The sequence below is a fragment of the Notechis scutatus genome, chromosome Z (assembly GCF_049901735.1).
Source record: "Notechis scutatus isolate UNSWTSFEM ecotype Mainland chromosome Z, rNotScu1.2, whole genome shotgun sequence".
NCBI lineage: Eukaryota > Metazoa > Chordata > Lepidosauria > Squamata > Elapidae > Notechis > Notechis scutatus.
This window is the reverse complement of record NC_142025.1, coordinates 46,717,435-46,732,868: the sequence shown is the minus strand read 5'-3', so window position 1 is coordinate 46,732,868 and position 15,434 is coordinate 46,717,435. Positions and strand designations below refer to the sequence as shown.

At 36.6% G+C, this 15,434-nt stretch overlaps 1 protein-coding gene across 7 annotated transcripts in view; it reads left to right on the top strand.

Annotated features, from left to right (window-relative positions):
• PLXDC2 (plexin domain containing 2) overlaps positions 1-15,434 on the top strand; it is a 351,404-nt gene that overhangs the window by 296,274 nt on the left and 39,696 nt on the right. For all 7 annotated transcript variants that reach the window (XM_087947512.1, XM_087947513.1, XM_087947511.1 and 4 more), the window contains 2 exons: positions 3,423-3,518; positions 8,624-8,705. In XM_087947512.1, coding sequence (XP_087803638.1) covers positions 3,423-3,518; positions 8,624-8,705 — 178 coding nt within the window. The remainder of the gene's footprint in view (positions 1-3,422; positions 3,519-8,623; positions 8,706-15,434) is intronic.

Genomic DNA, 15,434 nt, shown 5'->3' with positions numbered 1-15,434 from the left:
AGTGAAGGTTCTGGAGTGGCCATCTCAGTCTCCTGACCTCAATATAATTGAGCCACTCTGGGGAGATCTCAAACATGCAGTTCATGCAAGACAGCCCAATAATTTATAGGAACTGGAGGCTTTTTGCCAGGAAGAATGGGCAGCTTTACCATCTGAGAAGATAAAGAGCCTCATCCACACATACCACAAAAGACTTCAAGCTGTCATTGACGTTAAAAGGGGCAATATACCGTATTAAGAACTGGGGTATGTAAACTTTTGATCAGGGTCATTTGGATAGTTTCTGTTGTCATAACAATTTAAAAAAAGTAAACAACAGTTGATTGATAATAAATGGCTTCAGCCAACTATTAACCATGAGTGAAAGAAAAGTTTTTGTGTTATCATTCATATTCTCTGAAAAATGGCCAAAAAATCATAAATTCTGCCAGGGTATGTAAACTTACAAGCACAATTGTACATACTGTATTCACACATAGGAGATTTCTTCACAAGTGGTGGTCTTTTCATATGTTCACTCAAAGAAAGGCAGTCCAGTAATAATAACTGCTGACCAAAATAACATTTATTTCTTCAGCTACTTTTAACTAGCCAGTTGGAAAGTAGATAGTGTGGTGATGATGGTGATAATCATAATTTATATCAGAATGACAAAAGACTATTGAACAGGGTGGATTGGCAGGAAACATTGAAGAAAAGTTCTAGGTTACTCAGTGCAAAGCAACTAGAATTAAATAGTGAATTAGTTTTATTCTAATCTTGCTATCATTTCTACCAACCTGTGTAAATGACAACCACGTTGGATTTTGTTAATTAAAAAAAACCTCTAGAATGTAGATTTTCACATCTGTCAGTTGTTTATTGATATATTGATGTCAGGATTCCATCAATTGCTCCAATTGATTTATGAACAGTACCATAAAATAATGCAAGTACTATCTCACTACTATATCAATTCTATGTCAAACTATATCAATTCTATGTTGAAATGGCCTCTTTTGGTGCAGATATATCAATCTCAATCTAATTTTAAATCTGGATCAAGACTTGTTTTCCAGAATAGAAGTTACAGGAGAATAATTCTGATCTGGTCAGGAGAAGTAGGAGATTGTGAATTCAAAATAATGCTCTCAGAGAGGTTGGTGTATGGGTTAAATGTGGGTGAAATGATGTTCACTGCTCTGAAATCCAACCATTTAAAGTTACGATGGTGCTGAAAAAGTAACTTCACCAATAGTTCTTGCACTTTAAACCATTGCAATTTCCCCATAGTTAAATGATAACAATTCGGGCACTTCTCAACTGATGGACTTGTAGGACTGTTGTTGTGTCCCACAATCATGTGTCATTTGCATGTATCATAGTCAGCTTCCAACAAGCAAAGTCAACAGGGAAGCCAGCAGTAAAATTTCAAGTCACTATGACATGATACCTCATTTTATAACCATGAACAATTCTTTAACAGTTACACAGAATTGAGGGCATAAGTCTGCTGTGGACATTTGATATCTCCTTTAACAAGTGCATTACTTAACATCAGAATTGCCAGTCCCAATTGTGGTCTGGTACAAGGAATATTCGTACATAATGAAATATTATAAAATAATGAATAGTGATCCTCACTAATAGTGTTTGGAAGGAAAATAGGGCACTATGTTCAGACAAGCATTAGTGGTTAAAAAAAACAAAAAGCAATTCCTGTTCTACATGTTCAAAAGCTTCTCCATCCAGAGAGTAGCAGACAAAAGCTCTAGTTTTTATCTTGTTTCTTAGGCATGTATTGGCAGAATGTGGCTTTAGAGACAAACTCACATATTATTCTTTTTAATTTCCCATTATAGATGAGCACATTTCCTTCCAGATAATTGAGTTTGCTGTTTAATTTAGGGCTAGCTTAAACCTCACTGGTGAAAGCATTATATTTGCTCCCATCTCTGTTTGAGTCAGGGTTAACAGCCTGTTATATGAAAACATAACTATTACCAGGGAAGACTGAAAATATATATTAAAAAATTCAGAACTAGAATTCTATTGTGTTTAGAGCTCCAAAAGCATAGAGTTAGAACAAATGGATTGAAACTGTGTTACTTTGTGCTGGATTTGAACAGGTTCATTGCCAAAAGAGGAAGACATTTTTCCAGCAGTGTCTTGTCCATTAGCGTGTTTGTAAGTTGAGACAGTGAAGAATTACATTTTGAGTGAATCCTTACCAATACAAGAAGCCAAAGACCCAGGAAAAAGAAAAAAAAGTTGTTTTTGTTTTTAAAAAGGAAACAAATGAATACATAAATAAAAGTGATGGCATTGTCACTTTGACTGAACCTTCCAGTGCTAAGAAGTTAGGAAAGATTAACAGAGGGTTTGCTGGTTACTTTTAAGCTTGCTTCTCAAAAGCAAGAAGTGTTTTAAGAAGGTATGTGATGAATCCCTGATTTAGTTTAGCAGAAGTGGAGCACAGTGGCTCATGTGATAAGGATGCCTGGCAGACAATTGGTAGAGTTGTGTTCAAAACCCGGTTGCTGCATTACGGGGTGAGCTCTCATCACTTATTCTAGCTTCTGCTGACTCAGCAGTTTGAAAGCAGGGAACCACGAGTAAATAGATGGGAACCACTTCAGTGCACAGCCTAATGTGGACAAAAAGGAATCCCTAACTGAGCACCCCCTGGGCAACAGTGATGCCACCAGCTAATCTTCTCAACCCAGAAGCACCTCAGTGTTACCAATATGAATGTAATAGTAGCTTAGCAGAACAAAATTTGTTCCTTGGGAGATACTTATCCTAGGTTATCTTGTATTTCTAACAGGATAGCTACAATTTCATAGTTTGTAGTTTGGGTTAACTTCTCCAGTTACTATTGGTACTGAAAGCTGGTTGATGATTTTTTTCCCAGTCTTCTCTGTGTCTTGTTGCAATTGCAATCAAGGTATGTTGGAAATGGCAGTAGAAATTTCTATCAAGATCTAGGAAATCCAGAACAAAATATAATTGATGGTTCTTAATTTCTTAATGACATAAATTTGTGTTACCACCATAACTTTAATATCTTTATCGCTGAACATCTTACAAACAAAATAATGTGTAGTAAAGCAAGCAGCAAATGGTGCAAAGTAATTTGATTTTTCTGTTGAGTAGCCTATATTTTTATAGTAAGCCATGTATGGTTTTGCAATGAATATTTTATTTTAGGAGAAGTGCTCTAGTGCCAACTCTACACTAATTTAAATTGTGACCCTATCCCAAACTTAATTTCAGTAAAAAGGAGGAAAATAATTCAATTTGTATGAAAATCATTAGTTTTTTTAAATGAATTTAACACACGAGTGATTTTAACAATACATATCTTGACTTGATAATAGAAATATTTTATGACAATAAAGTTTAAGCAACATAACTCAGTACTAATGTATCTTTTCTTACAGATGTTCGTAGAAGAACAATCTATGAATATCACAAAGTAGAGCTTCAGATGTCAAAGGTCACCAATCTGTCAGCTGTTGAGATGATTCCTCTGCCCAGTAAGCTATATTTAATAAGCAGATAAAATACTATATTTTAAAGGTGTGGTTAAGACATGCCACTTTTCTTTTATAATATTTTTTATGCATAAAAAAGAAGATATTTTTGCATTGTTGGCTAATAGTGTAAAATTACTTATACAACCCTATTGAAATTTAAGCCAGCACAATAATATAGTGGTAGATATAATGTGCTAATGTCACTTTCATATTTCCACTTTGACTTGGTAAATCCCATATTTTTCACAAAATGTCAGTATTATTTGGGTTCTAATATTTGTGTATCTACATTATTGTTGTAATGTACATCTATTTCTTATCTAGTCATTTCTCAGCCATTTGTTTTTTTCTTCCATGTGTGTGTTTGTGTGTATAATCATAAGGTTGCTTGCAAATTCAATAGATTCACACTTTTTGATAAAGTACAGTCTTCTAAAATATTATTGTTGACTAAGCCACATTAGAATGATTTGAACATCATATCAATCCATGAATGATATACCACTATGAATAGGTTCAGAAAATATGCTAAGTGAAATATAAACATAAGGCATGGTATGTGAACCCAATTATAGTTTAATATTTGAAATAAAAGCATATATGCTGATTTTTGTTTGTATACCATCTTTCTGTGATGTGGCACTCTCAAGAAACATTACCTGTGCTGTCTACAGGAATATGAGCATTAATTTCTGCTACTTTTTAAAAATACACCAGATTGGAGGCAGCCGTAATATACCTTCTCTAAGGATCTTACTTTGCCTGGTCTTGCTTGGAGGTGCTTGTTATGAACTAATAAAAACTATTTAATAAAACTTGTCAACCTCATGATAAGCAGGCTTGTAATCCTGCACCTTTGATTGGCCCATGGATAGCGAACAGGGATTGGTCCTTACGGAGCAGCCTGATTGGCTATTAGTTGAACATCTCCCATTGGGCAAAAGTTAAGCATTTGGACATAATTCATTGGTTAACGGGTCAGCAGCCAGCTCTATAAAAGAGCTGCTGCTGCCCAGGGTTCGCTCGCTCTGTTCCTAATCCTTAATAAAGAGTTGAAGTTCACTAGTTCTCTGACTCGTCTCCGTTCCTTGCACCCATGCCCAGAATATAACAGTGCTGGTCTTAAATTAGATGTGCAAAAGTTCATAATACAAACATTATGATAGACCTCACTGTTTAATCTTGGATGAACTTTGCTTGTCTCACAGAATAAGCTACATTTACATCATTGGGCCTCCTCTATTATGGTGATAGCAACTGAAGCTTCTTAAATACTTGGTCCACTAACTTTCCTGGATATTTGTATTCATTTGGTTCCTTTCAGTAGCTATGTTCACAGGAGTGGGAAGGAGGCAATCAGTGATAAAATCAATGTCACAATGCAAGACTTGCCTCTTTTGTACATGTGTTGTGACAGTATATACACATTCAAAAGGGTTATTGCTAACAGTATGATATTGTTTTCATCATTTTGACAAAAGCAGCAGGAGCTTGCAGATACCCATGTGTCTTAGATGAGAAATAGCCATGGAATTACAGAATAACACTATTCGCTTTGAGAAAAACTGAGGGGCTTTGAAAGAATTATATCCATAAAAGAGAGGCAAACTTGGTTCAGATGTCAGTGCCTTCAGCATTATATTAGATCGCTGGTCCTCACAATTGTTAAAGTGTAATTTGTAATATAGAACTGTGGATACCATCTGGCTGATCCCTTCTTCCATCTATTTTCTTGATATTTCTATTGTCTGATTGCTTTTTTATAGCTTTATTATAGGTTTATTTACTTGATTGATTGCCATAAATTCTAAATTTGTTACTTGTGCCTTAAGATACTGATAGCCATATGCTTGCCCTGCTCATTGATATATATCTATATATGACACTTTGCTGTCTCGAATTTCTTACATTGATCAAAACTGAGTTGTATCAAAGAACTCTGTGGAATTTGTTTGTTTATTTATTCACTTAAAACAGTGAAAAGGAATAGATGCACCTAGCAGAACAAGTGATCTCTGTTAGAGGTTGGCCATCCATTATGGATATTGATGTTAGAAAATGTAAACAACAAAAGAAGTAGACAAGCTTGGAATGGAAATTGCCCGTACCTAATCTGAAGAAACCAGACTCAGCAGCTGAACTATTTTTAATCCAGTTATACTACTGTACTACCACAGCTTTCAAATTCTTGTATAACATTGTTAGTAATTGTTAGTAATCAGCAGAATAAGTATCCTGATGCTGTGCATATTATAGCGGGGGATTTTAATCAGGCTGATTTAAATTCTATCAGCATGTTAAGTGTGCTACTAGAGGAGCAAACATATTGGACAAAGTATAACCAACGTTAAACATGGCTATCAGGTTATACAATTACCAATTACATTTGGGACAATCAAATCATATGTCACTGGTTTTAGCACCAGCATACATCCCTCTTAGGAGGCAGGCTTTGCCTGTAATAAAGACAGTGAAATCTTGGCCAGAAGATGCTTCCCAACAACTTCAGGATTGTTTTGAGAACACAAATTGGGACATTTTTTACCACCCTGATCTAGAGGAGCACACTACAGCTGTTCTGTGCTATATCAAACACTGCACACATACTGTCACTGTGGATAAACGTATTAGGATCTATCCCAATCAGAAGCCCTGGATGACCAAGGAAGTCCAGTGCCTCTTTTGTGACAGGACCAAGGCCTTTAGGTCCAGTGATGGGGCAAGATAAATGTTGCCAGAGCTAGTCTGAGGAAAAGAACAAGACTGATTATAAGAGGAAGATTGAGGATATTTTTTATAATAATAACATGACACAGATGTGGTGAGGGATTCAACAAATTACCAACCAGCAATGACCAATGTCATCCCTACTGAGGGGATGCTTCATTGGCAGAGGAGCTGAATCATTTCTTTGTTTGCTTTGAAGTGGAGACATCAGAGACAGCTAAAATACAGCCACCAGCCCATTCTAACTCCCACCTCATTGTGGCGGAACAGGAGGTGAGGAGCATTCTGAGAGCTGTTGGCCCTAGAAAGGCTGCCAGTCCTGATGGTATCTCTGACTGAGTGCTTAAAGACTGTGCTGATCAGTTGGCTGGAGTCTTTACTAGGATCTTCAATTTGGTCTTTATCCCAGTCCACTATTCCATCTTGTTTGAAGGATTCCGCCATTGTTCCACTGCCAAAGAAGTTTCTTATCAATAACGTCAATAATTACAGACCAGTAGCACTCACTCCTATCATCATGAAGTGCTTTGAGAAATTGGTCTGCCAGCACATCATTTCTGGTCTTCCACATACATTTGATAAACACCCATTTGCATACAGAAGAAATAGATCTACAGAAGATGCTATAACCATCACTCTTCACACTGCTCTGACTCATTTGAAACAGCAGGGAGGCGGCTATGTGAGAATGCTTTTTGTAAATTTTAGCTCTCATTTAACGCAATATTTCCACATAGACTAGTGTATAAATTTACGGATCTTGGACTTTCTTATTCAGTCTGCCTTTGAATTATGGATTTCCTGTCTGGCTGCTCTCAGATGGTCAGATTAGGTAATCATATCTCTTCAGCCCTTATTCTTAACACCGGTACACTACAGGGTTGCATCCCTTGTTGGGTCCCTTATTCTATACTCTTTATGTGCATGACTGCATTCCCACTCATGCTGGTAATACTATTACTAAATTTGCAGATGATACACCAGTGGTAGGACTCATCTCCCAGGGGGATGAGTCTGCCTATCGAGATGAGGTGAACCAGTTGCTTTCATGGTTGGAGACAATAACTTAGTTCTTCACACCATTAAGACTGATGAGATTATAGAAGGAATAGATCAGACATCCAGCCCATGCTTATCAATGGAGACCGAATGGAGCAAGTGACCAGTTTTAAGTTTCTGGGTGTTATCATAAAAGAGGATCTGATCTGGGGCACTCACATTGCAGCACTAGTCAAAAGGGCCCAGCAGAGATTATACTATCTGAGACTTCTCGGGAAACAATAACAATGAAAAAATGCTGGTGGCCTATCGTTACACCATAGAGAGTATTTAACTTACTGCACCTGTATATGCCAGTTGCACAGTGGCAGATAGGACAACACTACAGAGGGTTAATGTCATTGCCCTTTTTGGAAGAGCTTTATAGCTCCCGCTGCCTTAAGAAAGTTCAAAACATCCTCAAAGATCCATCTCATCCTGGGTACCTTTTTTTAAATTATTACCATTTGGCAAATGGTACAGGATAATAAAATCTGATAAACAGCTTCTATCCCAGAACAGTAACTATATTGAATTCTACTGTATAGTGCAATATTAATGCACTCTGAATTTTCAATTCAAATGTATAGAATGTGAAGAATGTGCGTTTGTGTTTTATTTTTATAGTTATAATATACACTGAAGATGGCATTTAAATTTGTTTTATGAGGTTCAATGACAATAAAGTAAACTAAACTAAACTATGGCACTTTAACAGTTTCCTAACCTTTTTGTTATGTTCATCTGTCAAAAACATTATGCTATTAAAGGTAAACAGACATAAAGGAATAAATAAGAAAACTTTACAGCAGAAAGGCAGATTTAGGAGATATACAAGTTGTATATTAATGTGTAAAAGCAAAAAATTGAGGTTGCAGTATGTTTATCTTGTACTGTGCTAAGAAGTTGGAAGTCAGTGCCCTCTTTTCTTCCTTTTTCTCTTTCCCCTTGTATCTCACACCCCTTTTTCCTTGCTCCCTTTCCCTCCCTTAATTTCCTATTTTTTCTTTTCTTCTTTGTATTTTATATAATAAAATAAAAATGATAAATGGAGATATACAAAACACGAAAAGCTGTAGAAAGGCATTACAATTTTGGGATCAAAACTAATTATACAAATTCAATCTGTAATAGATTTACATATCTCCATAGTATTTTCTGGAGGTGCCAAATTATTGTCCCCCGACCAGTTTCATTTATTTTTGAAGAGAATAGATTCCTGAAAAAGTCAATTGTAGGAAATCTTCGTAAGATGAACAGTTTATTTTTATTTGTTTGCCCCTGTCTGCATGTACATTTTATTTTATTTTATTTTATTTTATTTTATTTTATTTTTACAGCTTGTCTTCAGTTTAACAGCTGTGTATCCTGTATCATGTCTCAGATTGGTTTCAACTGCAGCTGGTGTAGTAAACTCCAAAGGTAAGAAAGCTTATTAACTTTGGTACATGGTCTTTGGTACACCATGGCTTTGATAATGAATCAGTTTATCCTTTCGCCCATAGAATAAATGGACTCTTTTAATTAAGCTAATTTATTGCCTCAAATTCTTTTTACCCTTTTCAATTGTGGTAAAGAAAATTAAAAGGTTTCTTTTTCAGATTCCCAAGATATCTTAAATGATAGCCAGACTCTTCCACATAATTAACACTCAGAGAAAAAAGATTCCTTGCCAGGCTTGGTGGGAGTGTCCTAGAATTATGGAGTATTGGCAAGTGGCATGAAATATAATTGAAAGGGCAACAGGCTGTGTATTAAATCAGTAGCCAACAGAGGTTATATGGGTTAATAAATAAGTTTTTATTGTAAAAAATAATGCAAATGTTGTTCATTTAAAAACCAAATATTAAGTTATATATAGATGGATGTAGCTAAAATTAAGGAATGGCTGGAATGAGAGGATTACTGATTGAAAAAAAATTGTGTTCTTTTATTTAAGAACATAAATTATATGTGGTTACAGATTAGGATTTATTAAACAATTATAGCTTCAACCATCCAACAAGAGCATGTTCATTTATTTATGGAGAGGAGCAATTGGGAGAGATCTCATTTTAGTAGAAGATTTCACATTCCACGTACGAATTCGGTTTTTTATTCATTTTATTGTTTAAGTTGAGGTTTTAACTTTGCTAACCAATGTTTTAATCTTTTGATTTTTAATTGTTTTATATCATTATTTATAACATTGCAAATTGTCCAAAGTTGCCTGATAGTGACATTGGAGCATAAAAATTTAATAAATGAATAAATTATTCTGAGTAGTTGGTGAAATACAAGCACTTATTCTTCCCTTTTGATTAAAAAAAAATAAGTGTCAAAAACTAAACCTTTGAAAAAAAAGTTTATTTAAAAAACCATCATGTAAATACATGCAATTGGATCCTAACACTTGAATAATAGTAATATTTGAAGATAGACTGTTATCTATGAAAATCTTCTGGGAATATTTCATTTCTATATTCAATGTGACAGGCCACAAACTGGTAATAAATAAGTGCATTTAGCATAATGAAGCAAATGCTTTAGAATATTTTATAGCACTCTCTCTCTATATATATATATAAATCAAACTTTTCATCATTATGTCATCATCAGTGATATAATACAGAATTCTCTCATCATAATTTGATCTGTCCTTGAATACTTCTCCAACTGCCTTATGGTGTAGTATATTTACATAGTTTATAAAATACTCCATGAAATTCTATAAGACTGAAATATAGGAGAGTCAGATTTAACCATGCACTTACAAAATAAGGCTTTTTGGAATTTCAGAAGATATCCATATAAAAGCTGTATATAGGACTTTTTAAAAAAAATTAATGAACTAATTATCACATGATTGAATGAGAAGTTTGAAAGAAATGCATTTAAATATTGTGAAATATTTGCATTTATATGTCTCATTTCATCAATAATATGTTAAGAATGATTAGAAGGATTAACTCTATACTTTAACTTGCAACAGAAAAGATCAGGAGTGTATTTATCAAATCATAACAAGCTATAATTCTATTAAATATTCATGAAAAATTTGACATCTAATATATTAGTATGGTATTCCTGGAAATTTTGAAAACTATTCCTGAACATTTTAATTTATCTTTGGGGCCTGTTACCACAATTATATTTCCTTGTTTAAAGTTCAACTCTTATGTGATTGTAAAATATTGTTGTATATAATTCTTCAAAAAAATCTTATAATTACAAGTTCCAAACTTTTAATATTTTTCATAATAGTACTTGTATTAATCGAAATCAGAACAGGTTACACCAGTGGATCTATTTTCATATTCCTGTTGCAAGGATCTTGTCAAAGCATGAGCATAAAGAAAATTTATGTTCCTAGTGAGAACCGTAAAACTTTCTAATTCAGTTATTCTCCATATCTCATATAAAGTGGCATCAATTTATCAGTGAACCTGCTATTAGCATGTTAGGAGGTAAAAAAAACCTTCCATTTTTCCAAGAAGGATATGCATGTGTTTTTTGGAAAGCTGTTATTATATTTTTCACTTCCAAAATTCTTAGAGACTTAAATTTTCAGTGTCCACATTGTGTCCATGTTAGACTAGTCTGACTTACTCAGCATTTCCTATTAGTTTGTTTTGCCACAATTTTTATATTTTTGGCATTCAGTATCAGAAGAATAATTTTAGAGTCAGGAATTTAAACTGCACAGTAATAGTTCTGAGCAATATTGACATAATAGTTGAACTTTAAACAAGGAAATATAATTGTGGTAACAGGCCCCAAAGCAAGTTTTTTTTTACTACCAGTTCTGAGGGCGTGGCTTGGTAGGTGTGTCAGGGGAAGAATCTTGTAAAATCTCCATTCAGAGGTGGTATTTGCTGGTTCTCCTAACTATTTAAAATTTCCACTACCAGTTCTCCAGAATACCTGCTGAATACCACTTCTGGTTCTGAGGGTTTAATTTAAAAAAAAATCATCCTTAGCTGCTGACCTTGTTCAGCATGAATGAATTCAATTGCCTCACTGTTATGCAAACTAGACTGTGTTGCTGTTGGTTCTTGTTTTAAATGCTGTTGTACTTATAGCTTTAGAAATTAGAGCTGGAAATTCTACTTGTTAATGATAGGAGGGGGGAGAAGGCTTTACAAAGGTTTTCCAGCAATCTAATGAGGCCCTGAAGGACATATATAATGAAGGACAGAAAGAAGGTTTCTGCCATTCAAAGGTTATGAACACACCTAACATTTTGACTAGACGGTTCTTTTCAATTAGATTTTTCCCCTTCAAAGTTATTTTTATCATTTTTAGCAGAAATAATGGACAAAAATAATATTCATAGAAACTGAAAGAAATTACATTATGAAGAAATAGCAGGCCTGATTTGTGTTTCCTCTTATTCTATGTTGTGAACACAGTTCTGCCACTTCGAAAAAAAATTCTTGGTAGGATTAGGCTATTAGTCAATGTATAAGGTATGCTAATTAAAGTAGTGGTCTGACATCAGGGAGATCAGCATCTGGTTTGTACTTTAGACCAGTGGTGGAATTCAATTTTTTTTTACTACTGGTTGTGTGGGCATGGCTTGGTGGGCATGGTGTAACTAGGTGGGCGTGGCCAGGGAAGGATACTGTAAAATCTTCATTTCCACTCCAGGGGAAGGATTCTGTAAAATCTCCATTCCCTCCGCACATATGAGGAAAGGTTACTGCAAAATCCCATTCCCTCCCCACCCCACTAACCTCCTTTCCAGCTCCGTTCTCCTGTGTAGGGCAACAAAAGACCCAGCCGATCAACTGGGACTCAGGAGGCAGAGAATAGATGGGGGCAGGGTCTGTCAGAGGTGGTATTTGCCGGTTCTCTGAACTACTCAAAATTTCCGCTACCAGTTCTCCAGAACTGGTCAGAACCTGCTGAATACCACCTCTGCTTTAGATATAGAAATTTTGGGCTCTCCTCTCAGCCCAGCCTACTTCAAAGATTGTCACAACCATTCTTACAACTTATAATCAACTTTCAACCATTTATTTAACAATAGTTTAAAATTATAACAGCACTGGAAAAAGTGAATTATGACTCAATCTCAAAGATACAATAGCCAGTCCACCCCCAACATGGTTGCAGTTCAGATGCTTGGAACTGGCTCACATTTACAACAGTTGCAAGTGTCGTGTGGTCACATGATCACAATTTGACATTTCCCAGCCAGTTTCTGACAGGCAAAGTCAATGAGGAAACCTGGATTCACATAACAACCATATGGTTTGCTTTATTAACCCCATGATTCTCTTAATAACTGCATAAAATGGTTGCAAAATTGGATCCAGTTAGAATAAGTGATGATTTGCTTAACAACCACATCACTTAGCAAATAAAATTCCAATCCAATTGTGGTTATAAGTAAAGGACTACTTGTATATTATGCCAGCAGACTTGAAATTCTAGACCTAGAAAACCTTGAATTATGCCATCTTCGGTCTGATCTAAGTATGGTATATAAAATCATACACTGCTCAAAAAAATAAAGGGAACACTTAAACAACACAATGTAACTCCAAGTCAATCACACTTCTGTGAAATCAAACTGTCCACTTAGGTAGCAACACTGACTGACAATCAATTTCACATGCTGTTGTGCAAATGGAATAGACAACAGGTGGAAGGCATAGGCAGTTAGCAAGACATCCCCAATAAAGGAGTGGTTCTGCAGGTGGTGACCACAGACCACTTCTCAGTTCCTATGCTTTCTGGCTGATGGCTTGGTCACTTTTGAATGCTGGCGGTGCTTTCACTCTAGTGGTAGCATGAGACGGAGTCTACAACCCACACAAGTGGCTCAGGTAGTGCAGCTCATCCAGGATGGCACTTCAATGCGAGCTGTGGCAAGAAGGTTTGCTGTGTCTGTCAGCGTACTGTCCAGAGCATGGAGGCGCTACCAGGAGACAGGCCAGTACATCAGGAGACGTGGAGGAGGCCGTAGGAGGGCAACAACCCATCTTCAGGACTGCTACCTCCGCCTTTGTGCAAGGAGGGACAGGAGGAGCACTGCCAGAGCCCTGCAAAATGACCTCCAGCAGGCCACAAATGTGCATGTGGCTGCTCAAACGGTCAGAAACAGACTCCATGAGGGTGGAATGAGGGCCTGATGTCCACAGGTGGGGGTTGTGCTTACAGCCCTGCAGGACATTTGGCATTTGCCAGAGAACACCAAGATTGGCAAATTCGCCACTGGCGCCCTGTGCTCTTCACAGATGAAAGCAGGTTCACACTGAGCACATGTGACAGACGTGACAGGGTCTGGAGACACCGTGGAGAACGTTCTGCTGCCTCCAGCATGACCAGTTTGGCAGTGGGTCAGTAATGGTGTGGGGTGGCATTTCTTTAGGGGACCGCACAGCCCTCCATGTGCTCGCCAGAGGTAGCCTGACTGCCATTAAGTACCGAGATGAGATCCTCAGACCCCTTGTGAGACCATATGCTGGTGTGGTTGGCCCTGGGTTCCTCCTAATGCAAGACAATGCTAGACCTCACGCGGCTGGAATGTGTCAGCAGTTCCTGCAAAACGAAGGCATTGATGCTCTGGACTGGTCCGCCCGTTCCCCAGACCTGAATTCAATTGAGCACATCTGGGACATCATGTCTCGCTCCATCCACCAAAGCTATGTTGCACCACAGACTGTCCAGGAGTTGGGGGATGCTTTAGTCCAGGTGTGGGAGGAGATCCCTCAGGAGACCATCCGCTACCTCATCAGGAGCATGCCCAGGCATTGTAGGGAGGTCATACAGGCACATGGAGGCCACACACACTACTGAGCCTCATTTTGACTTGTTTGAAGGACATTACATCAAAGTTGGATCAGCCTGTAGTGTTTTTTTCCACTTTAATTTTGAGTGTAACTCCAAATCCAGACCTCCATGAGTTGCTAAATTTGATTTCCATTGATAATTTTTGTGTGATTTTGTTGTCAGCACATTTAACTATGTAATGAACAATGTATTTAATCAGAATATTTCATGCATTCAGATCTAGGATGTCTTATTTTTGTGTTCCCTTTATTTTTTGGAGCAGTGTACATTGCAATGACTTACCTGTCAATGAATACTTCAGCTTCAACCACAACAACACAAGAGCATGCAATAGATACAAACTCAATGTTAACCGCACCAAACTTGATTGTAGGAAATACGACTTCAACAACAGAGTGGTCAATCTCTGGAATACTCTACCTGACTCTGGTTTCTTGCCCAAACCCCAAAAACTTTAACCTTAGACTGTCTACTATTGACCTCACCCCTTTCCTAAGAGGTCTGTAGGGGGCGTGCATAAGCACACCAACGTGCCTACTGTCCCTGTCCTATTGTTTCTTTTATTTTCTTATGTATCCATTTCATGTATTCATAACTATGTATATACTTATACCTATTATCTTGTAAGCGATTGACAAATCAAATAAACAAACAAACAAATAAATAAATAGTTGAGGGGCAAAATGGAGTAATAGTATTATGTATACCTTCTGAATGAAAGCCTGGATATGCATTTAATAGAGGAATACAGCTGCAAATCTAACAAAAATAAATGTTTGCTGAGAAGAACAGTACTTCTTGCCTTTGATGCTGGATCTTCTCTCCCCATTAATAACATGAGAAAGTTCACTTTCAATTATCTGGAAAAATAAAATAAAATTTGAGGCATCAGTTATGCTCACAAGGGGGGGCTAATGAAGGTATAATTGCCAAACTTCCATCAATTGGTCCCTCTTATGGCAAGTACATGCTAATGCAACTTCTCACTCTTCTTTTTGGCATAGGGTTGTAAATGCTTGATATATTCATTGCTTTTCCTAAGAATAGTGATGTTGATTAGTCCAGTAAAAGTGAAAATAAGTAACGTCAGTGAATATAGCAGTGTTCTTTCAATTCTACAGCTATATCCACTTATTTTATTATTACTTATTTTCAGATTGGGGATCACTTCTCGAGATTAAAAGTGACAGGGTTCAGTTGGGAGAATCACAGAATAAAAATAAATAAAATAAAAAAATTGACACTGTTGCTGGAGGAAGGGATGTAGCCAATGGGACCAGCATGAAATTATCCCCCCAAAAAATTCTACATCCCAGATCTTCTCACCCCAACCCTTGCATATATACCCATCCATATTGGTTAATGCATTAG